At 44.7% G+C, this 26,038-nt stretch overlaps 2 protein-coding genes across 2 annotated transcripts in view; both read right to left on the bottom strand.

Annotated features, from left to right (window-relative positions):
* LOC114030957 (dystrophia myotonica WD repeat-containing protein-like) overlaps positions 1–1,075 on the bottom strand; it is a 7,016-nt gene extending 5,941 nt beyond the window's left edge. The window contains exons 1-4 of the mRNA XM_027845918.1: positions 969–1,075; positions 649–771; positions 435–552; positions 3–378 (exon numbers count right to left, since the gene is read on the bottom strand). Of these exons, the coding sequence (XP_027701719.1) occupies positions 3–378; positions 435–552; positions 649–771; positions 969–1,075 (724 nt within the window). The remainder of the gene's footprint in view (positions 1–2; positions 379–434; positions 553–648; positions 772–968) is intronic.
* A 102-nt stretch (positions 1,076–1,177) lies between these two features.
* Positions 1,178–26,038, bottom strand: part of LOC114030958 (radial spoke head protein 6 homolog A-like) — a 44,808-nt gene continuing 19,947 nt past the window's right edge. Inside the window, exons 5-7 of the mRNA XM_027845919.1 lie at positions 25,293–25,434; positions 3,066–3,183; positions 1,178–1,415 (exon numbers count right to left, since the gene is read on the bottom strand). Coding sequence (XP_027701720.1) covers positions 1,178–1,415; positions 3,066–3,183; positions 25,293–25,434 — 498 coding nt within the window. The remainder of the gene's footprint in view (positions 1,416–3,065; positions 3,184–25,292; positions 25,435–26,038) is intronic.

The raw sequence follows: 26,038 nt of genomic DNA on the forward strand, positions 1-26,038 counted from the left end.
GCGGGGGCTGGGCCGGGGGCTGGGCCCGGGGCCGCGGCCGGGGCCGCGCAGGAGGAGGCGGAGGCCGCGCCGGGGGCCGGGGCCGGACCCGCTCGCCGGGCTGCGCCCTCGGCGCCGGGCAGCAGCTTGTAGAAGCCCTCGCGCGTCCGGAACTGCGACTTGATCTCGGCGCAGTCGCCCAAAACCCCCGCGCCCGCGCCGCCCTCCGCGCCCGCCGCCATCTTGGGCCTGGCGCCCCTCCGCCCCTCCGCGCGCCCCCGCCCCCGCGCCCCGGTTCGCCGCACCCGACGCCGCTTCCGCCAGAGGCTCCGCCTCCCGCAGGAAGGGGCGGAGCGCCGCCCGGGCAACGGCCTCCCGGTTGGGGGAGAGGCGCAGCTTCTGGTGGATTGATTTAAGTAGATTGGTCAAAGGGCGGGGCCAGGCAAGGAGGCGACTGAAGACGTCGTCCCGGCAATGAGATCCCGATTGGGGAGAACGTTAGGGGCGTGGCTCCGGGCGGGGGAGGAGCAGCTGTTGTCTTGGTAACCGGTTGCCCATTTGGGGAAGTAGGAGCTACAAGTGGTTTGGAGCCCTTAAGAAGGAAAAAGGCGTTGCCAGGGCAATAGTTGGAGGCTTAGGCTAGCCCTAGGCAATAGGAGGGGCCGTCACCACAGCAACGGCCTCGCGTTTCGGGGGCTTGACGTCGTTTTGAACGCAGGGAAGGGCGTGAGGAGGGTAGAGTGGTTGCCAAAGTAACCGAACTGTGATTGGACGCGACTAAGGGGGCGGGACCTCAGAGAGAGGAGGGAGCAGGGAATGGGCGGGTCCCTAGCAACGGCGCCGCTTCCCTAACGACGGGGAGGCGGGGCGACTTGTCAACCTTCCACAGGGATGATGCTTAGGGGACAGAAGGTTTCTAGGAAGAGCTTTGTAGAGCAGGTGGAATGAGGGTCTTATGGGAAGGACAATCAGGAAAGGCTAGGGGGGACGCAAGGATGAGGACCCTGGGGAACGGATCCTGAAGACACAGATCCCCCGGGGCCTCGCTTGGGCCTGGGGGGGCGCCAAGCCAGATCCCTAAGCAGGCCAGCTCCATGGGGGGACTGGTATTTTTAAAGGAAAACACCCCACTCTTCTCCAATGTAGAAAATAAATAATTGAGTAAATAAATATTCACAAAGTAAGAAATCCCCTCCCCTTAGTCATCAGCATCCTCATCCTCCTCGTCCTCCTCATCCTCCTCCTCATTCTCGGCTGCCGCCAGGGCCTGCTCCTGGGCAGCCTTCAGGGCCTGCTCCTCTTCCACCGTGGGGTCGGCCATCTCCACGGTCTCAGGCCCAATGACGTACTCTGTCTGCACCGCCGGTGGCAGGGTGGGGTTGAAGTTCTCCTGGCTGTACTTGTGACCCCAGCCGATGTAGATGTTCTCAAATTTCCTGGGAGGGGGTGAAAGAGGACACTTTCCATGGCTCTGTGAGGCTCTGGATCATAGGACCCCCAGGGACCTTACACATTATCTAGTCTAGGCTTCCCATTCCACCCAGGGAGAAAGTATGACATAATGGAAAAAAAAGAGCCAAGGGCACCCTGCTGGGGAACCAGCTGTGTGACCCCGGGCCAGTGACTGCCCCTAGCTGGGCGAAGGAGAGGGCTGGATTATCTTTAAGGAGCCTTCCAGCTATGATACTAATGAAAGCTCGGGGCAGCACAATGCAGAGAGCACTGGCCCTGGAGTCAGGAGGACCTGAGTTCAAATCTGGCCTCTAACACTTACCAGGTGACCCTGGGCAAGTCTCCAAAAAAAAAAAAAAAGAAAGAAAAGTAGTAATAAGTAATAAAGATAGCTAACATTATACAGGCTTTAAGGTTTGCAAAGAACTTTGCAAATAAGATCTCATTTGACCCTCACAACAACCCCAGGAGGTTGGTGCTGTTGTCCCCATTTTACAGAAGAGGAAACTGAGGCAGACAGCAATTCAGTGATTGGCCCAGGGTCACACAGCTAGGAGATATCTGAGGCTCCATCCACTGTACTGCCAGCTGCCTCATAGATCTATGATCCCATGACATTGGGGCCCAGAGACAAGGGCTTGGCCTAAGGTAACCCAGCAGTGGTCAGAAGCAGAGCTAAGATTTGAATCCAACTCCAAAGTAGGCTTCTGTTCTGCTGTACCTCACTGCCTACTCCGAGCCTTGGCTCTCACTGTTTTTAAAGTCTGGAAGACCTTCTCCAGCTCTTCAAGATCCAGCCCGAGTCAGGCCTCCTTTGTGAAATTTTCCTCTGACTCATCTGTACTGTATTCTAGTATTCCCTGTTCTAAGGCCCTTCCAGCTCTGACATTCCCTGCTCTAAGGACTCTCCCAGCCCTGACATCCCCTGTTCTAAGGCCATTCCAGCTCTGACATCCCCTGTTCTAAGTGCCCTCCCAGCTCTGATATTCCCTGTTCTAAGGCCCTTCCAGCCCTGACAGTCCCTGTTCTAAGGCGCTTCAAGCCCTGACATCCATTGTTCTAAGGCCTCTCCCAGCCCTGATATTCCCTGTTGTAAGGCCTCTCCCAGCCCTGACATCCCCTGTTCTAAGGCCCTTCCAGCCCTGACATCCCCTGTTCTCAGGCCCCTCCCAGCTCTGACATCCCCTGTTCTAAGGGTTAAAGTTGGGGCTAGGGAGCATTTAGGTTTAGGGTCAGAGTCGGAATCGGAGGGTTGTTTCTCTTCACATTGCTCTAAGAGCCTTCCTGACTATCCTCCAGCCAGCCCAGTCCCTGCTCACCCTCAAAGAACCGTGGCATGTCCAGGCCTAAGAAACCTTGGAAACTGTCCAGTTGAGCTCATTCCTTATTCAAAGGGGAAAACTGTGTTGCAGAGAGGGGAAGAGGTTAGTCAAAGACCCCAGAGCAGGTGTGGGGAACCTTCGAGCTGAGCCCACATGTGGCTCTCTAGGTCTTCAAGCACGGCCCTTTGACTGAATCCACTTCAGGTCCCCATCCCTGCCCCAGGGTAAGTCAATGGTGCTGGCAGCCTCCCAGCCCCACTTTGCCCTCTGTCTTCCTGGAGAAATGTCAGGGGGAGCCTCTGAACCCCTTACCTGCCAACGGCATAAGCATAGGCCCCGGGCCACAGGTTGGATCGAATCACGGCCACCGAGTACTGAGGGCAGAGGGCGCAGGAGAGGCGGGCTGTCCAGGGGGCCAACTGCAGGATTTCTGACGGGATGAAGAAAGAGAGGAAGAAAGGGTCAGGCTGGAAGAAGGGCCGGCCTGGAGGGGACGCTCCCTCCCTCCTAACCCTCCTCAGCCCAACTGACTTGGGTGATATGGAGGAGATGAGGAAGCCTCTGGCCCAGAACCCTTCCCTGGTCACCTGGATCAAGTCCGGAGGGATGCAGTCCTCCGAGGCTGGGCTCCCCTCCCTCTCTACTCCCATCCCTTTCTGAATCTCACTTATCCCTCTAGTCTCGGTTCTCTACCTCTATCCTGCAGCTTCTGCCCTGTGCCCCAGTTTGGTAAGTTCAGCTGCTCTTTGGAAACCTGAAAGTGCAGCTGGCATCTCCAACTCCACAGTGTCATCTCTCCCGCTAAGTAAACCCGCTGCTCCCCTTAGCTCTGAGGACCACCATCCTCCGAGTCTCCCAAGCTTAGCCCTGGCAGTCAGCTTTGTTCCAGTCTCCCAGGAAGAGGTGGCCCTTCCCCAGCCCAGGAGAAGCCCTCAACATGTGTCCTCGAGCCTGTGGGGCCCCCCCATCACCTCCAGGATCTTGCCCTTTTGATCATTTCCTTCTCTCCCCCCATCTTCCATCTCTTCCTCTCTCCTGGCTCTTTCCCTGCTGCTACGAGCACTCCTGTCCTCTTCAAAGGCTTCCCAGGTCTTAACAGCAGGAACACCACAGATTCACCCACCCAGCCCTCCTACCCCCCACTTCTCAACTCTTTCCAGGCAAGTCAGGCTTTTGATCTCACCACTAAAGAGGAATGTTCCCTCCCAATGAATTCCCTCCACTAATTATCTCTCAACTGCTAAATCTCATAACCTTTCTCATTTCCCATCTTTCTTGACCCCTCAACAGCTTTCAACACTGCCAATCAATTCAATTCCTCCACCTACTATGTACAAGGCCCTGCTGGGAAAGACGAAAAAGGCAAAACTATGTCTGCTTCCTAGGAATGGCGGCTGGTGACTTTCCACGGAGGGGAAAGGGGATGATCATTTATTAAGCCGGGCACTGTGCTAAGGGCTTTTTACAAATGTTGTCTCATTTAATCACAACAGCCATGGGAGGTCGGTGCTATTATTCTTGCCATTTTACAACTGAGGAAACTGAGGCAGACAAAGGTGAAATGATTTGTCTAGGGTGACACAGCTAAGATGTGTCTGTGGCTGAATTGGAACTCAGGTCTTCCTGATTCCAGGCCCAGTGCTCTCTCCCCTGTTCCTTCCTAGCTAGGAGAATCAGTATCAAACCATAGAGTAAGGCCTCCCCTTCTTTCTTCTCCCAATTCTTCCCGAGTAAACTGAGACTGATTCCAAAGCTTATTCTGTTCTACAAAGTACCTGTCTGATTTCTGTTGAAGTATTTTGAATTCCTTTTGCCAATGAGATCAACCTGATCAGTCCACCTGCTCTGTGTCTGTATCTTGCCTTATTTGTGGCAATAGGGAGGATTAGGGTTCAGGTATTGATTTACAAAAATACAGGAAGGACCACGTTTGAGTGCTGGTCCCCCATTGTGACCAACTTTCCCTTGGCTGAGTTCAAAAGAAAGAGAATCGTGTGGTTTTTATGACTAACAATTTTATATACTTCCCCAAAGGCAGAGCTAAATCAAATCCGAGCCTTTTCTCTCCCTTGCTCTGGACTGAAAAACAAGACAGAACACTATTTTTGCTGTCTGAGGCAAGGCGGGAACTTTTGGGACAAACGGCCCCAATCACTTCTCCTTCCTTCCTCCAGTCTGAGCCCAGAGAAAGGGTTGGAGTTGATTCAGGGACTAGGAAACAGGAACTGCCTGAGGGGAAGAGAAAAGATGTGGCTGGTCAGCCAGCAAGACCCCCACTCCTTTCCTGAATCGCCCTTCACCTCCCACCTCCACGCCTATGCCCAGTCAACCGCAGGTGTGACACTGATTGAGCTGCTTGTGTGCTGTATCTATCTCCTAGAAGAATGGAGTGATTAGTGAGTGCAGTGAACGATCCCTCATTAGACTTGCAGTTGGGAAAACCTGGGTTCAGATTCAGCCTCTGATATGTACAGGCTGTATATGACTCCTCTTGGTTACGGTTCCCTCATCCATAAAATGGGGGAGGTGGACCAGAAAACCCCCGAGGAGGTCTCTCCCAGCTCTCAATCTCTCATTCCATGAGACTAGCCCAAGCTAAGGTGTGGCGACGCTTTAGGGAAAGGTGGGAGCTGCAGGAGGCTGTTCCTGTTCTCGCATACGCAAAGGGCATCAGGGCTCACTCAGACCCTCAAGGTCAGGGGGACCTGGCACAGCTGGATGCTGGCGTATCATCTTCCGCTGAGGCTATACCGGGAGTAGCTGCTCCAGCCCTGTGTCTTCCTGGAGAACTAACCTTAAAGTCAAGAAGATCTGGGTTGAAATCCTGCCTCTGGCACACATTGGCTGTGTTGCCCTGGACAAGTCGTTTTACCTCTAAGTGATCTAGGCAACTCTCTGAGACTATATAAGTTGTTGAGAAGGTACCAGTCTCTATTAGTAGAGGTAATTCCCTGTACCATTGAAATCACAGGTCCAGTGCCCATCCCTGACCCTATTGTTTATGCATGGGAAAGGGGAAGGGGTTGGTCCCTCCTCCCCACCGCTCACCCCAGGCAACCTAGGAGACGAAATCACAGGAAGGGGCAGAAAAAGGGGCTAATGAGGTGTTAATGTGTTAAACCCATCTCTACACTGTTATCCCTTAAAGAAGCATGAAGCAGTTTGCCATAGGCTGGCCGCTAAAGAGCAAACTTGTCAGCCTGGAGAGATAGTCAAGGCAGAAAACAGCTTTGTAGTGCCTGGTCCCTGTATCTAAACTGAGCAAGGGTGAGGTGAGGGGGAAGAAGAGAAGAGAGGAGAGAAGAGAAGCAAGGAGAAGGGAAGAGAGGAGAGGGGAGGAGAAAGGGAGGAGAGAGAGGGAGAGGTCAAGAGAGAGAAGCCATAGAGATGCTCCAAGGAGTGTGAACCCTGCGGGCAGCAGAAAAAAGAGCCAGCCATGGATTCAAGAGACAATGCTCCCTGGCAATGGGGAGTTAAGCTGATGAGAGGAGCGGGCCTTGGGAGCCCACGTGAATGGCCCGCCCAGCAGAGATGCGGCACTCAGCAGGAGGCAGTGTGAGGAGACCACAAGAGGAGAAAGGGCATTGGGTCCCCGCACTACCAGAGGTATGAGTCAACCAGCATGCTCTAAGCCGGTTGCCTCTCTTCCCCCTGCTGCTCTGTGTAATGGGAGAGTGTGCTTCAGGTTTGGGGAGGGGCAGTGATGCTGTGTAGCTCCTTTTAAAAAATTGTGCCATCTTAGTAGACATCTTTGCTTTGAGATAATTGTGTTTGCTGCCTATTCAAGGGAAGCACACCAGTGGGGACCTGTGTATTATTGGAGTGCAGACCCACACAGTACCAGAGAGGGCGCTACACAAATGGTGTCCTGATTTCTTGTATGTTTTACAGCTTTTCATTACTGGAAGATAATTCTATACTCATCTGTAACATGGGGATAATCATAGCACCTATCTCCTAGGGTTGTTTTGAGGATCAAATGAGTTAATGTAGGAAAAGTGCTTTGAAAATCTCAAAGTGTTATAAGGTTCCAGCTATTATTATTTTTTTATTATTGTTATATTATTTCCAGATATTTTAATTATCGCTTCTCTGAGTACAATTTTAACAAGAATTTGAACATGCTGGAAAAATCAGAACTTTAGAAACACATTATGTCATAATGTTCAGCATGGAAACATACTGAGGACTTTGAATTTTAGGAATAAACCATGAGTTTCAAAATAGGGAAATTGGAGAGGCAGAGGCAAGATGGAAGGAGAAAAGGCAGGCACTTGCCAGGCCTCTCCCAAATTCCCCTCCAAACAACCTTAAATAATGCCTCAAAACGAATTCTGGAGTGGCAGATAGGGTGAAACAATTTTTGAGCCCAAGACAACCTAGACAGTCAGCAGGAAAGGTCTGTTGTACTGGGGGAAGAGTGGAACTCCTCAGCAAACCAGCAGCAGGCCTTGGGGGATGACTGAATCGGGGGGCCGCAGCTGCTTCCAGAGATCTCAGCCCACTGATGGTAAGGAGGTCAGATGACTGGTCAGAAGGAGATTACAGGCGTCCCTTTGCCGGCACTGGGTGCAGGACTCTATGACATTGCCCTTACTTGAATCTGGGTCATAATCTTGGGTCACAGTCCCAGGGTGAGGAGGAGAAGTTATGGCCACGGGGAGCAGGGACCCTGGCCACAGTTCCAGGGTGGAAAAGTGTGCTTGTGGTTACTCACAGACCAGAGCAGAGGCCAGAAGAGCAGTGACCACACCTCTCCTTAAATCATACAACTTTAGAAGAACTGAAAACTTATAGACTCCTAGAAGTAGCTCTGAAAACAGCTGCACAAAAAGACCTGAAGTTTGGGATGGTGCCCCCTTCACCACAGGAGCAGAGCCCAACTTTAACGTAAAGTTAAAAGTCAAGAAATAGGCTAAAAATGAGCAAACAACAGTAACAAAAAGAACTTGACCATAGAAAGTTACTATGGTGACAGGGAAGATCAAAACATAAACTCAGATGAAGACAACAAAGGCAAAACTGCTACATGTCTAAGGCCCAAAAAGAATTCCTGGAAGAGCTCAAAAAGGAATTTTAAAATCAAATAAGAGAGGTGGAGGAAAAATTGGGAAAAGAAATGAGAATGAAGCAAGAAAATAATGAAAAAGGGGCAGCTAGGTGGCACAGTAGATAGAGCTCTGGCTTTGGAGTCAGGACCACCTGAGTTCAAATCCGACCTCAGACACTTGACACTTACTAGCTGTGTGACCATAGGCAAATCACTTAACCCCGATTGCCTCACCAAAAAAAAAAAAAAAAAAAAAAATGAAAAAAGAGTCAACAGTTTGGTAAAGAAGGCATAAAAAATATTGAAGAAAATAACACCTTAAAAACCAGAATAGGCCAAATGGCAAAAGAGGCACAAAAATCCACCGAAAGGAAGAACTCCTTAAAAAGCAGAATTGGCCAAATGGAGAAAGATATACAAAAATTCACTGAAGAGAACTCTTTAACAAGCAGAATTGGCCACATGGAAAAGGAGGTACAAAAGCTCACTGAAGAAAATAATTCCTTAAAAATTAGAATTGGAAATGTGGAAACTAATGACTCCATGAAACATCAAGAATCAATCAAACAAAATCAAAAGGTGAAAAAAATAGAAGAAAACATGAAATATCTCATTGGAAAAACAACTGACCTAGAAAACAGATCCAAAAGAGAAAATTTAAGAAGTACTGGACTACCTGAAACCCATGATCAAAAAAAGAGCCTAGACATCATCTTTTGAGAAATTATTAAAGAAAACCGCCTGCTATTCTAGAATCAGAGGGTAAAATAGAAATGGAAAGAACCCACCAATCACCCCTTGAAAGAGATCCCCAAGAAAAAGCTCTCAGGAATATTACAGCCAATTTCCAAAACTCCCAGGTCAAGGAGAAAATACTGCAAGCAGCCAGAAAGAAACAATCAAATATTGTGGAGCCACAGTCAGGGTTACACAGGATTTAGCAGCTTCTACATTAAAGGATAAGAAGGCTGGGGATATGATACTCCAGAAGGCAAAGGAACTAGGATTGCAACCAAGAATCATCTAAGCAAAACTGAGTATAATCCTTCAGGGGGAAAATTGATACTAATGAAATAGAGAACTTTCAAGCACTCCTGATGAAAAGATCAGAACTGAATAGAAAATCTGAATTTGAAGACTGAAATTTGAATTTGAAAAAAAAAAACAAGACTTAAGAGAAACCTTAAAAAGGTAAACAGGGATGCTGAGTGAAGTGAGCAGAACCAGGAGAACGTTGTACACACTAACAGCCACGTTGTGGGATGACTAACTTTGATAGACCTAGTTCTTCTCAGCAATACAAGCATCTAAGATATCTCCAAAGGTCTCACGATGGAAAATGCTATCCACATCCAAAGAAAGAACTATGGAGTTTGAATGCAGATCAAAGCATACTATTTGCTATTTTTTTCTTCTGTTTTCTTTTGTTTTCTCTTTCTTGTGGTTCCTCCTATTGGTTCTAATTCTTCCTTACAACATCACTAATGTGAAAATATGTTTAATAGGAATGTATATGTATAGCCTACATCAGATTGTGTGCTGTCTTGGGAAGGAAAGCGGGAGGGAGGGGGGAAAATTTAAAACTCAAATGCTTACAGAAGTGATTGTTGATAAATTAAAGTAAATTAATAGAAAAAGGAAAGCAAACAAAAAAAAGGTACACAGGAAAGAGAAATTATAAGGGATTCAATAAGATTAAACTGTTTATATCCTTACACAGGAAGATGATACTTGTAACTCCTAAGAACTTCCTCATTATTAGGGCAATTAGAAGGAATATACATAGACAGAGTGCTCAGGTGTGAGTTGAATATGATCTAAAAAAATAAAATGAAGGGGTGAAAAAGAGGACTGCACTGGGAGAAGAGGAAAGGGAAAGGTAGAATGGGGTAACTTATCTCACATAAAAGAGGCCTGAGAAAGAGCTTTTACAGAAGAGCGTAGGTTCCCAAACTTTTTTGGCCTACCACCCCCTTTTTAAAAAAATTATTCAGTGCTCCCCAGAAATTCACTTTCTTTAATTCCTTAACATTTTTTTTAAATTTGCATCATTTAAAAATATATAAAATATTTTTAAAATGATGCATCTTAAATTTGATGATTTATTGTAAATCTGCGGAGTTTTCCACATTGAAATTTTGACGACATAATATTGCATCATGTAACCATATAGTATCGTATTATAAAAATCATTACATGCACATATTCCTGTCAACCATGTCTGCCTACCAACACTGCTTGTTAAGACCTGTTGTTGGGCTTGACCATTGATAGGTTATAACTTGCATTTTGTGTGTTTATTTGGAAAATAATGTAATCGCTATGAATTTAACTCTATTACACAACAGATGAAAAATGTATGAATGGTTTTTCAAAATTTTTTTTATCTTCACTTCCTTATGCTTCTACCACCCCCTTATTTTTGTTCAACGCTCCCCCCCAATTGCACCAGAGGCTACTATCACCTGCTGGATCATTCCAGCCCGCCTCCTGACCAGGGGGCAGTATTGCCCACTTTGGGAAACTGCATGGAAGGAAAGATGGAGGTGGTGGTGGAAGATGCTTGAACCTTACTGTCATCAGAAATCGACTCAAAGACAGAATAAGACACACACTCAGTTGTATTTACACTACCATAAGTAGGAGGGGAAGGGGATAAGAGAAGGTGGAGCTGATGGAAGGGAGAGCAGATTGGGGGAGGCGATGGAAGCAAACACTTTTGACGATAAATGGGGGAAAATGGGAAGGAGGGAAAAACACAGTAATCATAACTGTGAAAGAAATTTTACAACAAGTATCTCTAATAAAAGCCTCATTTCTCAAATATATTGAGAACTGAGTCAAATTTATAAAAATAAGAGCTACTCCCCAATTGATAAATGGTCAAAGGGATATGAACAGTTTTCAGACAAAGTAATCAAAGCTACCTATAGTCATATGAAAATGCTCTAAATCACTATTGATTAGAGAAATGCAAATGAAAACAACTTTGAGGTTACCACCTCCCACCTATCAGATTGCCTAATATGAGAAAAAAGGAAAATGATAAACGTTGGAGGGGATGTGGGAAAATTGGAACACTAATGCCTTGTTGGTGGATTTGTGAACTGATCTAACCATTCTGGAGAGCAATTTGGAACTATGCCTAAAGGGCTATAAAATTGTGCACACCCTTTGACCCAACAATACCACTACTAGGTCTGTATCCCAAACAGATCAAAGAAAAAGGAAAAGGACCTATTTCATCCAAAAACAAGGTTTATTAAAGATCCGCCATATTAGCCAGATTCTTGAGCAATCTAGGAGTCCGCAAGTATTGGCTAGATTCTAAGAATCTGAGCAGTGGCTAGATTATAAGAACCCAAGAGAAAAGTACCTATCTGTACAAAAATATTTGTAGCAGCTCTTTTTATGATGACAAAGAATTGGAAATCAATTGGGGAATGGCTGAACAATTTATGGTATATGATTGTCATGGAATATTACTATGCTAAAAGAAATGATGAGCAGGATGAGAGAGACAGACAGACAAAGAAAGAGAAAAAGAGAGATTTCTTGTTAGCTCTCCTTCCCTTTAGACAGAGGGGAAAGAGAAAGTGAGATGGAGATGCTCTAAGGGGTCATGTGGGATCTCAATCACTGGTGCCTGAGACAGCATCTGCTGATGATGGAAACTGCTTGGAGCTGGCATAGCCACTGGGGTACCAGGTATATCATGAGGCTAGAGATGCAGGGATCTGATAGGACCAGAGAAGGACAAGATTGACCACTGCCCCACTGCCTTGGCTCTTTTTTTGGGGGGGGCTAGTCAATGGGGTTAAATGACTTGCCCAGGGTCACACAGCTAGTAAGTGTTATGTGTCTGAGGCCAGATTTGAACTCGGGTCCTCCTGACTCCAGGGCCAGTGCTCTATCCACTATGCCACCTAGCTGCCCCTGCCTTGATTCTTGATGGGCTAGTGAGGAGGCAAGGACCCTCACCTCCTTGCCTTTCCCCTATTTCTCTCCCTTCTTAACGGAGCTGAACCTAGGCAGATTTCTGAGTCATAAAACCCTTTCCCATGACCAATGATAGGGGTTGAGGTCTTGCACTTCATAACTGTCCCTTTGATGCCCTAGGAGTTGGGGTTAAAGTTGGCCTCACCAGCAGGAGTCTGTACAAGGATGGGGAGACAAGTGGGCAGAGTACTTTGTGAGGGGAACTCAAGAGTTTTCTTTTAATTTTGCCAAGTTTAATGAATCAAAAAGCTATTAAAAGTTGATTGAATAAATAAATGAATGTAAAAACATCTATTAAGTGCTTACTGTGTGCAAACCACTTCAGGGTACAAATAAGAAAGTAGAGACAGAGCCTGTTCTCAAAAAATATATATATTCTAATAGGGGAGAGGAAACATTGAGGTTTTAGAGGCTGATCAGATGGAAAGATACTGTGGTCTTTAGGTACAACAGGAAAGCCGATTGATTTTTAAAAATTATATAAATATACAGGGTCAAGTTTGAGTTAGGAAATCTTCTAGATATGAGGAGTTCCATTTTAATTAACTTATCATTATAAAAATCATAAGGCTTATAAGTCATAGGGCATTAACTTATATCATAGTAAAAAAAAAAATCCTAAGCCATATTTAGCGATATGGTGATACTGTTGTTTTGCTTAGGGTGGTAGGCAGGCTGTCACTCTCACTGGCCCCCATTTTTGTGTATCAGGCCACTCACAGATACTCCTTCAACTCTGTTTCCCTCGGGGAAATGGTTTTCCTTTCAAACAGGCCATGGGAAGAAGTTGCCTAGGTACACTTCTCAAACCACTCAGGAAAGCTCCTCACAACCAAACTGCTGACTTGTTTTGCCTAGAAAGGTCCAAGTCTGAGTTCTCCTGGCTCTGGGAAACTGGAAAATTGAATCAATAATTTTCTCATAACTCTGAGTTGCCAGGCTGGAAACCTGCCCTGGTGAATACAAATTGCAGCTGTAAATTTTTTTTTCTCTCCCTCTCCCTGGCTTTCTCCTCTAATAGCTTTCTCTGATGCATTTGAGTAATGGGTCACATGAATCAGTAATGCAATGGTTAACCACAGTTATCTGAAAATCAGCTCTAAAGACAAGGTAAGCAGGAAGTTAAACTGTGAAGAAACAGAAAGGAGTTTCAGGCACAAACAATCTCCTGAGAAGAGAATTAGTTAGGGAAGGAGGGAAAATGTCAGTCAGTCAGCATTTGCTAAGTACCTACTGCGGCCCCCGCACTGTGCTAAGTGCTGGAAATACAAAGAAGGATAAAAGACAGTTCCTGTCCTCAAGGAGCCCATGATCTAATGGAGAGATAACACACAAACAAACATATACAAAGCAAGCTATGTACAGAATAAATAGGAGAGAATTAACAGAGGGAAGGCACTAGAATTAAGAGGGGATGGGGAAGGCTTTCTGGAGAAGGTGGGATCTTAGCTGGGAAGGAAGCCAGGGCCGCCAGTGGACAGAGACAAGGAGGGAAAGAATTCCAGGCATGGGGGTCAGTCAGTGAAAATGCCCAGAACGGAGAGATGGAGTGGCTTGTTCTGGGAATAAGCAGGAGAGCTGATGTCACTTGATTAGAGAGTATATGGAGGGGGCTGAAGTGTGAGAAGGCTAGAAGGGGAAGAGGGAGAGGCTAGATTATGGAAGACTTTGAATGCCAAACCAAGGATGTTGTATTTGATGCAGAAGGCAATAGAAAGTCACTGGAGCGTATTGAGTATGGTCGGACCATAGCTTTGGGGAGTGAATGGAGAGCAGATTGGAATCACCCTCTGGGTGAGGTCAACAAGGCAGAATCCACCCAGACACACCTCTTGGCCCCAGAGTCCTGCCCTAGAGATCTCCTCATAGTTCCCATGGCTAATCTCCACTCCCTGAAGCATCTCCTGCTCCGTCTGGATCCATTGCTTCTGGCCTCCTGGTCTCCCTTAGCACAGAAGGGCTAACTTCTCAGTCAAAGGCTGGTCCTAGACGGCTGATTTCTCTGGGCTACAAGAATTTCGAGCCCAGCACCATCTCTGGGAAGCATGTTGTGCTGACTTACCCACGCTTCTCAGTTCATCTACTGCCACGCATTTTCTGTCTATTAGAACTATCAATTTTTCAAAAAATCAGCTCTTTTGACAATTGGTATGAGGGTCAATGAGATAATATTTATAAAAAGTGCTTAGTACAGTGCCTGGGACACAGTAGGTGCTCTATAAATGCTTATTCCCTTTCTCTGGTCAGTTCCCAGGTACTCTTGTCTATCATTTCTGTATCAAGAATTTTTGAGTGAGTATTTGTGTCTGGTTATTCACAAAAAAGGCAGCTAAGTGGCACAGTGGATAGAGAGCTGGGCCTGGCATCGTGAAGACCTGAGTTCAAATCTGACCTCAGACACTTACTGCTTGTGTGACCCCGGACAGGTCACTTCACCCTGTTTGCTTCAGTTTCCTCATCTGCAAAATAAGCTAGAGAAGGGAATGGCAAACTGCTCCAGTATCTCTGTCAAGTAAAATCCCAAACAGGGCCACAAAGTGTTGGAAACAACTGAACAACATTCACAAAGAAAGCCAGATGGGGTGGTGTTTCCTGGCTCAACCTTGTAGGTTTAGAGTTAAATGGGACGTTGGAAGACCAATGTCCAATCCCCTTATTTTACAGATGAGGATACAGGACTAGAAAGGTGAAATTACTTGCCCAAAGTCAAAAAGGTAGTAAGTATCAAAGGCAGAATTTGAACCCAAGACCTTCACCTCTGTGCCACACTTGTCATTGATTACTATGTCTTTCTCCAAATATTTTTAAATTCTTTTCGATAATTTTACAATGTTCTAATTTTATACAACATTATCTTCTAGGGATTAAAAGATCTCTTCTTGCTTTTTATTGCTTCACAAAACCTTTCTATAATTTTGGCCTCCATTCTGCTCAAGTTAAAATTGTATTCAGCAAATCAACAACGCAAAAGCAAACAACCAAAGCTTGAGGAGCACTTAACAAGTAAAAGCAGTAAAGCCAATATTGAGACATAAATCTGGAGGGCTCCTGCATAGCAGCAGTACAAGCCCTTGCAAATGCAGAAATTGACAAACAGACATCAACAATCAGCATATGAAAAAGCTAGAAATATCCAGGCAGCAAAATCAATAAACAAACAAAAAAGAGTTATCCATAGTACATAATAATGCATAAGTACCCAATAGCATTAAACAAGTAAAAATGAACTTGATATCTTTTGAGATAAAATCGATCATGAGAGAGAAAAATCCCAAGAGGAAAAAAAAATTTAACATAAAAATTTTTACCAGAAGGAAGTAATTCCAAAGAAGTAGCAAGAAAGTGTTTCAAAATTAGAATTGAAAAGGAAAAAAAAAATTCCCAGAATAAAGCAAAATCAAAAATAAATTTCAGCTCAAAATTTAGTAACATCAGGGGAAAAAATCCCAAATGGGCATCCCTAATTGTGACTTCTGAGTGTCACTGCAACGGTTATGCTAAAAAAAAAAGTTTCAAAAATAAAAAAATCTTGAAAGAGGGATCCCACAGATTACACCTGCTAGCTGTGTGTGGATTTTGTATATACTCCACATGACACTTGGGACAGCCCAAATCAGTTCATGTTTTGTCTTCTTTATCCTATGAAAGGTCAGTGTGTCACTATATCATTTATCCAGCAAGGCAATGGAATGTCTGAGTTGTCCACAGAGTGGTTTTTAGAATCAAACTACTACAAACCAAGAGGTTAATCAGAGTCTCTCCAGCAGCACATCCCATACCATTGAGCCATTAGGTTCTGGATGACTGGGCAAGTAAAAACCCATGCTGGCTGGGTTCTGAATTTCAGCTAGAGGAAGGATAGGAAATGCTACTCTGAATTATTTTTTAAGATAGAAAACTTGTAGGAAAATGGTATCATATCAGGATCCAGAGAAACACAGATATACTACAAGCAAGTATCCCAGTAAAGCTTAAAAATGTACTTGATAAACAAAAGGAAACCTCACCCAAGAACTGAAAGCCTTGAAAATTACAATTGGCCAAATGGAAAACAATGACTCAATGACACAAAATAAACACTAAAATCAGAAGATTGCAGGGGTGGAGGGGGTGGAACCAGAAGAAAATGTAAAGAGATATAATATCAACTGCTCTGGAAAACAGATCAAGGAGAGACTAAGACTCATGGACTTTCTGAAAATCATGACCAAAACAGCTCCTGGTACCATTGTTCAAGAAATTATAAGCAAAAACTGCCTAAATCTCCTAGAATCAGAGGCAAAGTTAAAAAAAAAACCCTCTACTAGTCACTTCCTGGGGAAAAAACAAAGTAAAAACTCTTAAGAACATCATAGCCAAAATCTGGAGCTTTCAGGTTTTAAAAAGAGCCACAAACATCCAAAAAGAAAGGGTTCAAGTAAGAAGGAGACACAGGGAGGCTCATAGGACACATAAGACTTGACAGCTACCATGATAAGGAGAAAAGAGCTTGGAATATGACAAAGGCTTACAACCAAGAATGAGCTATCTAGCAAAATTAAAATAATTCTACAGGAGCTAATGATAGACCTTTAATAAATTAGATTATTTTCAAGCACTCTAATGAAAATGCTAGAATTGGCAACCAGGTAGTACAATGGATAGACTGCTAGACTTAGAGGAAGACCTGAATTCAAATCCTGCCTCAGACACTTACTAGCTATGTGACCAGGGGCAAATCACTTCTCTCAGCCTCAATTTCCTAATTTATAAAGTGAGGATAATAATAGCACCTTCTGAACAAAATTGTTGTGAATGTCAAGTGAAATAATATACCTAAAGCACTTGGCAAACCTTAAAGTACCTTATAAATATGAGATATAAATAATAATAATATCTTTAAGGGTCATTGAGAAAGGTAAATATGACAGACAGAGGGCTTATGGGTGTTTTATGGGTGTTTTGATGGTCTCGGGGGAAGACAGAAATGGAAGCGAGAAGGAGTGAGAAGGGAGAAGATGAAGGAAATCACTATCACATAATAGAGATGCATAATAAAGGGTATTTAAACATCAAGAAAGCAGTGCAGGAAACAGGCCTATCCCTAAAGAGGAGACCCCAGGAGAATCTCACCAATGAGAAAAGGGGGCCAGCATAGTAGAGACATGTCCCAAAGTGAGAAGTCCTCTGGGAAGGATGGATGTTCCAAGGTGAAAAGGTCCCACCAAAATTCACCTTTATCCGAACTGCATAAAGGAGAGTGAACATATTTATACACACCCATGTTTAAAGAACATGGTATAATGTCATCTCAATGGATAAGAGAAAAGCTTATAATCAAACAAGAGATAGAAAGGATCAAGGGAAATAATTTTGATTATATTAAATTAAAAAAGTTTTGCATAAACAAAACTTGTGTAGCCAAAATTAGGAAACTGGGGGTGGGAGGGATTTTACAGCAAGTTTCTTCAATAAAAGCCTCATTTCTCAAATATATAGGAAACTGAACCAAATTTATAAAAATAAGAGCCATCCCCCAACTGATAGTCAAAGGGTACGAAAAGCAGTTTTCATAAGCAGAATTCAATAGTCACGTGAAAAAGTGCTCTAAACCAAATCACTATTGATTAGAGAAAAGCAAATTAAAATAACTCTGAGGTACCATCCCACACCTATCCAATTGGCTAATATAATAGAAATGGAAAATGACAAATGCTGGAGGGAATATGGAAAAATTGGAACACTAATACACTGTTGGGGGAGTTGTGAATTAATCCAATCATTCTGGAGAGCAATATGGTACTATGCCTAAAGGGCTATAAAACTGTGCATAACCTTTGACCCAGAAATACCACTACTAGGTCTGTATCCCAAACAGATCAAATAAAGGGGAAAAGGACCTATCTGTACAAAAATATTTGTAGCAGCTCTTTATGTGGCGACAAAAAATTGGAAATTGAGGGGATCCCCATCAAATGGGGAATGGCTAAACAAGCAGTGGTATATGACTGTGATAGAATACTATTATGCTGTAAGAAATGATGAAGGGAATGGTTTCAGAAGAACCCAGAAAGTCTTATGTGAGCTGATGCAAAGTGAAATCAGCAGAACCAGCAGTACACAGTAACAGCAATGTTGTAATGTGAAAAGCTTAGCTACTCTGATCAAAACAATGATCCAAGACAATTCCAAAGGACCCATGATGAAAAATGCTATCCACCTCCGAAGAGACAACTGATGAATTCTGAGTTCAGATTGAAGGATCATTTGTTTCACTTTACTTTTCTTGGTTTGTTGTGTGTTTTCTTTTGCAACACGACCAATATGAAAATGTGCTTTGCATGACTTCACATGTATAATTGATATCATAGTGTTTACTTTCTCAAGGGATAGGGGAGGGTTGGGTGGGAGAGAATTTAGAACTCAAAATTTTAAAAATGAATGTTAAATTTTTTAAAAGATCATTGGGAAATATTTAATGAAACAAAAAGACATTAAAATAAAAATATAGTATAGAAAAATATTAAACTCACAAGAGAAATAGAAGGGGACAGAGACAAGGAAGGGAGAAATAGGGATTTAAGAGGGAGCACAGGATTGGGAACAGCATGGTCTTAAACAAAATAAATGGCATTGCTGGAGAGGGGAATGTCAAGGAGGAGGGATGAGGAAAGGAAAGGAAGCGAGAGTTAAAACCTGGAATTGGAGTGGAGCAAAGAGAAGAAAAAACTGCAACAAAGCGGAACAGGCTATTTCATGTATAGATCAAGAATGTCTGACAAACTCAATATTTTTTTTAATCAATTTCTTCTTATTATTGAAGAAGGGAGGGTGGAAACAAAGAGAGGAAGAAATACAATAGGAGAGGATGGAAGGAAATGCACAATTAATATTCACCTCCATGAAAGTGAATGGAACCAACTCACCCACAAAAAGGAAACATGTAGCAGAAGGGACTAGAAAACAGAATCCAATGAGATTTCATCTACAAGAAACCCAGTTGAAACAAAAAGATTCATTTACAGTTAAAATGAGGAGGTAGAGCAAAATCTATTATGCTTCAACTGAACTCACAAGGGCATGGATAGCATTTATGATCAACAAACAAGAAAAAGAACAAATCAATGAATTGGGCATGCAACTAAAAAAACTGAAGCACCAACAAATCAATCCCCAACTAAGCAACAAAGTAGATACTCTTAAAACAACCCTGGGAGGTAGGTTGCTATTATTATCCCATTTTACAGTTGAGGAAACTGAGGCAAACAGAGGTTAAGTGACTTGCTTAAAATCACATGGCTAGTAAATGTCTGAGGCTGAACTCAGGTCTTCTTGACTTCAGGTCTAGCATTCTATTCACTTCATCACTTAGCTTAGTATCAAAAGAGAGACTTACATAATTGGAGAAATATTAATTGCTCATGGGCAGTTTGAGCTAATGTAATAAAAATGTCAATACTACCAAAATTAATTTACTTATTCATGCCAATTAAAGCATTCCAGTTAAACTACCAAAGATTATTTTATAGAGTTAGAAAAAATAATAATGAAATTCATGTGGAGGAAAAGGCCAAGAATCATAAGGGTAATAATGAAAAACTGTACGCCCAGAGCCTCATTCTGACTATAGCAGCCATTGACTCCCCAGTGTCCCAAAGAGCAGAGAAAAAGACTCTCAAGTGGATGGGGAAGGACAGAGTATAAACTACGGATGCCAGCGTCTGGATTTCCTTCGATTCCTCCAAACGCATGACTTCCTGTTCTAGAATATGTGCCCTCTGAGCCACCCCTGCCTCCCTGTGGCATCTTGCCCACTGTGAGCACGCACATTCCCAAAACCAAGTGAAGGGGGAAGAGCTTGGCAACCAGCAGCCATGCTCTGCCAACCGCCATGATGGTGATCGTCACCTGTCTCTTTCTTACCTTCTCTCTCATTCTGTCTCTGTCTGTGTCTCTCTGTGTCTCTCTTCTCTCTCTCTCTCTCTCATCCTCTCTTTCCCTCCCTCTTCCCTCCCTCTCTCTGTCTGTCTCTTTCTCTCTCTTCCTCTCTCTCTCTCTCTCCTTCTCTTCTTCCCTCCCTTCCTCTCTCTTTCTCTCCCTCCCTCTCTCTGCCTCTTTCTCTCTCACTCTTCCTCTCTCTCCCCTCCCTCCCTCTCTCTCTCTCTCTCACACACACACACACACTCTCTCTCTCTCTCTCCCTCCCTCCCCCCTCTCTTTCTCCCCCTCCCTCCTTCCTTCCCTCCTTTTCTTTCTTTGTCCTCCAATTATCCCACCTTGGGTTCCTGAGCTAAGGAACAACTTAGAACAGATAAGGGCAAAGGGTAGGCAGAGGTTACCTTGATGGTTTTTTTGTTTTGTTTTGTTTTGTTTTTGCTTGTGTGCTAATGGAATGAATGTGCTACAGCTTCATGTGATCATTAGCTGTGCATTTTTTTTTCATTTTCGGTTTATTGTCTTATGCATCAATGTGTTATACACAAACTCAGTTTTGCAAGTAACTTAAATGTTGGCACTGAAGTTGCTCTATCAAGAGGTGCTTTTTATAGCACTGTTTACTGCATTAAAAGTGAGTGTGGATGCTGTGTAAATGGTACTGTAGCATAATTACCTGTGATGTTTGGATAATTACCTCAAATGGTCTGAATCCTGTTGCTTACATTATGTTTATGATGCACACTTACAAGTGTTCAGGTATACCTCGAGGGATTTTGCTGGGATTGCAAAATCTTTCACTGGTGTGGGAGGTGGGGGGTGGGCAGGAATAGGCATCCTCCCCTCCCCCACCCTGCTTGGCCAGGTTTTCCCTTTCTTCTGCACTATCCTGTCATCTCCAGGTGGCAGAAGAAAGCAGAAAGTACATGGGTGAAGTGCCCAGAGTAGCCAACAGGAAATACTTGCCTAAGGTCATTCTGATGTCACACTATGCCTGGGATGTTTACGATAGAATCTCCCAGCCTAACAGACTATAGCTATGGAATGCTGCGTTGACACCAGACTTGGTCAATGGGCTAGTTTTCCTGAACGGCCCCTTCCCTCTCCTTATTTTTTCTTCTTTGTTACAAGAGATGGCTCTCTGGATAGGGTGGTGGTGAGAGATCTAACAGAAGGTGATATTGTAAAAATCAGTAACAGTGAAAACAAAAAAAGAGAGACACCAGTAGATGCTCCCAGATGACGCATGAGACACATGCCAGAGATACTGACAAGGTGCTTCACTGAAAGCCCTCCAGGGACCAGCCTGCGGGGTATCCAGCATACCCCTAACCCTAATTCTGAGTTGCTGGCCACGACATGGAGGAGCTCAAGCACAGGAGAAGCCAGATGAGGGTGCATACAGTGAGCTAAGACAGAAACCACATTCTTCACCTTTGAGATCAAAATGCTTGAGGGGTGATCCTCTCCCATATGGTCTATGGGCCCATCTGTGAAAAACTAGATAGAGAAGGGTGGTAGGTGGGGGGAAATTGAGATTTCAGGCTGACCTAAGAGTTTTAAAGCCATAGATCTTAGATTTAGAGTTCAAAGACCATAAAGTTCAAACTCCCTCATTTTACAGATTGGGAAACTGAGGCACAGAGAAATTAAGTTGACATTTCTAATTATTCTCACTGTAGTAAAGGGTCTGGGGAGTAAAGTTTCAGACCCAAGAACAGCCCTCCTTGCCACTCCGGACTAGTATATTTTATTTGTTTTGATTCTTTTAGTGAAATGAACCTTAACTCATCTGGGGACCTCAACTTTTATATATATATATATATATCACTGATAAAAAAATGAGGCTGCCCATCATGAACTCCTTCTTCTCCCCTCTAGACACTTCAAGTCATCTCTCCATTACCCCCATTCTCTCCCACTATGCTCTGGTCTCTGAGGAAGAGGTGGCCTTCTCGAAAATGCCAGCCCCTCTACTTAGCACCTTGAAGCCAGCCCCTCCCACCCCCTTCCTGATTGGGAAGCCCCTCAGCCTCTTCATCCACCGGCTCCATTCCTCCAACTTCTGATCATGTCCAGATTTCTCCCATCCTGAAAAAAATGTCCTTCACGTTGAGCCAACATGCCCTCCAGATCTCTCCCTGTGTTTCATCCTTCCTTTCACTGCCAAGCTCCTAGAAAAAGCTATTTCTGCTTGTTACCTCCTCAACCCCTTGTTTCTGACCTCATCTCTGTATTGGAATTGTTCTCTTCAAGGTTAAACATGAGAACTGCCAAATCCACGGCTCTTCTTAATGATGACCTCTCCCAGCATCATGCCTGGCACACAGTAGGTGCTTTAATAAATGCTTAGACTGACTTCTTGGGTTTTCATGGCATTAGTCTTTCCTGATTCTTTTACTGGTCTGACCACTTCTTCTTGGGGACCTTTGCTGTTATCATCATTCATGTCCCACCCCACTATGGGGAGGGTATGTACCCCAGGGCTCTATGCTGGGCCCTCTTTTCCCTTCACATTCCTTTTAGTTGATCTTGTCCATTCCTGTAGATTCAATAATCCTACCTGATCTCTCTACCTCCAGTTTTTTCCCTCTACAATTCATCCTCCACACAGGGGACAAATCAACACTCCTAAATCCCAGGTCTTACCTCGCCAATCTCCTGCTCAAGAGGCTTCCTTGGCTCCCTACTACCTCTTGGGTAAAATATAGAGCCTCCTGTTTGCTTTTTTTGCTTACAATCTGGGTCCAGACCACCCTCCCACATCATTTTCCTTTCACCCCGATTCTCCTTCCCGTACTTTACCTCATGGCCAAACTGGCCTCCTTGCTGTCTGTCCCCTGTCCGCGCTCCTCTCCCATCTCCCATGCCTTTGTACAAGCTGTTCCTCATACTTGGAGAGCCATCCTCCCTCATCTCTGCCTCCAGGAATCCCCAGACTCCTCAAAATACAACTTGTGCACCACCTCCTTCTAGACATTTTTACTGCCCCTCTTCCCTACTAGTAATGGCCCCTGGAAATGATTTAGTGTACCTTTATATATTGAACTCTCTGGATTAAGAAAGTCAGCATAGCAGACTGGAGAGAGGTGGCTTAGAAGCCATAAAGACTTGGGTTCAAGTCTTTGCTGTGTGACCCTGGCCAAGCCACTCAACCTGGGAGTGCCCTAGGTAACTCTGAAACTCTTACTTAGTCTCTTGAAGAGAAGCTTCCAACCTATATTTAGAGAGAGAATTGTCTCACCCAAGAGTTCCCTATACCAAGGAAATCACAGTCTGGTCCCAATCTCTCGTCTTAATTTTCTGTACACAAGTTGTGTCCTCCAGAAGAATGCAAGCTTCTTGAGGGCAGGGGCTATCTTGCCTATCTGTGTATCCCCAGTACTTCACACGATGTCTATCATATAATAAGCTCCTAACAATGCTCTCCCTCTGTCTTTCTTTGTCTGTCTCCCTCTCTCTGCCTGTCTCGGTCTCTTTGTCTCTCTGTCTCTCTCTCTCTGTCTGTCTATCTCTCCGCCTGTCTGTCTCTGTATGTCTCTCTGTCTCTCTGCACCCTCTCTCTCTGCCTGTCTCTCTGTCTCTCTCTGTCCATCTGCCCCCCTCTCTCTCTGTGTCTATCTCTCTCTGCCTGTCTCTCTGTCTCTTTTTCTCTCTGCCCCCCCACCTGTTTCTGTCTCTCTTTGTCTCTCTGCCTGTCTGTCTCTGTCTATCTGTCTCTCTGCAACCCCTCTCTCTGCCTGTCTCTGTCTTCATCCCTCTTTGTCTCTCTCTCTATCTCTCTCTGCCTATCTGTTTCTTTTTCTCTCTGCCCCCACCTCTCTCTGTCTCTCTTTGTCTCTCTGCCTCTCTATCTCTGCTTGTCTATCTGTCTCTGTCTGTCTCTCTGTCTCTCTGCACCCCCTCTCTCTGCCCCCCCCACCTGTCTCTGTCTTTGTCTTTCTGTCTCTCTCTCTGTCTCCCTACCCCCAAAGGGGCGAGTTGTGGGAGCCAGGCCAGTTCCCCCTTTACAGACGCACAAAGCTTCTCCCACCTGCTCCTACCTGCTCCTACCTGCCCCAGGAAAGAGGTGGAGCAGCTTGATCTCAGGCCGCCACCTGGTGGCCCCAGCAGAGATCGCAACCTGAGTAGAGGTTTGTCCTTTGTCCCCAGAAAGGGGATGATGGATTTAGGCTGCAGCATCAGAGACATATTTTGGGATGTGGCCAATGAGGGAATCTGCTTTGCTTGTCTAGCTATGTTTGTTACAAGATTTTTCTTTCCTTTTTGTACACAGAGGGTTGAGGTGGCAGGAAGAGAAGATACATGTTTATTACTTGGGAAAAAAAGGATGAAATTAAATTAAAAAGAAAAACAGATTTAAGAGAGAAACTCGGGGGAGTTGAAATTTCAGATCTCAGTAGGAGCACAGAGGTCACGACTTAGCAGTTTAAAGTCAACATCGCCACTTTATTTATTTAATAATCCATTTTTAATTTAATTTTTTTTCAATTTAAAATCATTTAATGTAGATTGCCAATTCAGTTAATTCACCATATTAGTCTCATGCTGAAGGGGGAAGATGAATTTAGGGAGTTAAGTGCGAAGGAATGGGAGTGCTGAGCCTCACTGATAAGTTATGATTTTTAAGAGAATTAATCCATAGCCCAAGGTAAAACAGGAATCTGGGAAGGCACCAGGGATGACCTAACTGCTTGAACCTGCACCGTGTGTGCATAGGAGCATGGTCAGAACTGAGTAAAAAGGTGGCCTCAGATACTTCCTAGCTGTGTGACTCTGGGCAAATCACTTAACCTCTTTTTGCCTCAGTTTCCTCATCTGTAAAGTAGGGACAATAATAGTATCTCCTGCCCAGGCTTATTTTGAGGACAAAATGAGATAATATTTGTAAAACATTCTGAAAAACTTAAAGAGCTATAGAAATGATACCTATTACTACATTATTAATACTCTGTGGAATCTGCAGGTGAATGGGAGTGAGCTTGTATAGAAAGGATAGTGCACCACCAGGCGGTGCATGCAGATAATTGCTCCCAGGGAGCTATCCCAGCCCAGGTGCCACAGGTCCTTGTAAAAGCGGGTCGGGGGAGGAAGAGGGTGGCAAGTACTTTCTGACATTTATTTGTGACATTTATTTATCCTTCTCCCATTAGACTGGAGTTTTTTGAGAGCAGAGACTCATATCTTTATACCTCTATCACAAACACAAGGACAGAATGGCTGAATAAATGCTTATTGAATTGAGAAACCCAGAAAATAAAACATCCTCTTGGCTCAGGGGGAACCTTCTGACTTTTGGTTAGGGAGAAAGAATCCTCTCCCCTCCCCCATTCTTCCCTCCTTCCTCCCCAGAGAAGATACTCATGCTCTCGGACTGTGCTGTGGTCTTTGTTGGCTAGAGATAGCTATAGAGAGAGCAGAGAGGGCTTCCTGGAGGAAGTGGGACAGAATGAGAGGCTTCCCGGAGCTCAGAGGAGGAAGAGAACCCCTGGGCTGGGGCAGAGGGTGAAGAATAAAGAGATGGAAAGGAAGATGGGAAGGAAGGAGAAGGAGTGGGGCTAGGAGGCAGTCAGTACCTGCATCTTCAGATAGTGGGGTCAGGAGCGGGGGTCCGATTTCCTGTTCCACCTCCTCTGGGTCATCTGCCTTCTCCTCTTCCTCCCCCAGCTCCTCTTCCTCCTCAGACTTCTGGTTGGGATTCACCCAGGTGCAGCGACCCTGGGGAGAACCAGAACTGGCTCAGGGCCCCAAAGGCCTCAGTCTCCTAGGAGGTGAGAGGCAGGGAGTCCTGGGGTTCTGCACACCCAGGGAATCTTTGGGGAAGGTCCAGAGGATCAGGGATCATGTTACTCGTGGGCCCAAGACCTCCCCTGCCCCACTCCCTCCCTTCCTGTGCCACCCTTCTAGCTCTAAATCTATGAGCCCCTGATCCTACCCACTGAAAATGGGCCCAGAATTCTCCCTGGGACCATGAAGAAGCACCTGGGTTGTGAGCCTGAGATTCTGAATTCAAATACTACTTTTGCTACTTACCAGCAGAGTAAGTACCTGTCTGGAATCAGGATGACCTGAGATCTAATCCTTCCTCATGCTATCTATGTGAGCCCAGGCAAGTCACCTTAACCACTCTCGGCCTCAGTTTCCCCATTTGTGAAATGGGGATAATATTAGCACCTATCTCCTGGAATTATTGTGAAAAGCAAAGGAGATATATGTAAAGCACTTTGCTGACCTTAAAGCCTCATGGAAATACTACTGCTGCTGCTGCTGCTACCACTACTACTACTACTACTACTACTACTACTACTACTACTACTACTAC

This window comes from Vombatus ursinus, unplaced genomic scaffold, assembly GCF_900497805.2.
Source record: "Vombatus ursinus unplaced genomic scaffold, bare-nosed wombat genome assembly UNPS02015030.1, whole genome shotgun sequence".
Taxonomy (NCBI): Eukaryota; Metazoa; Chordata; class Mammalia; order Diprotodontia; family Vombatidae; genus Vombatus; species Vombatus ursinus.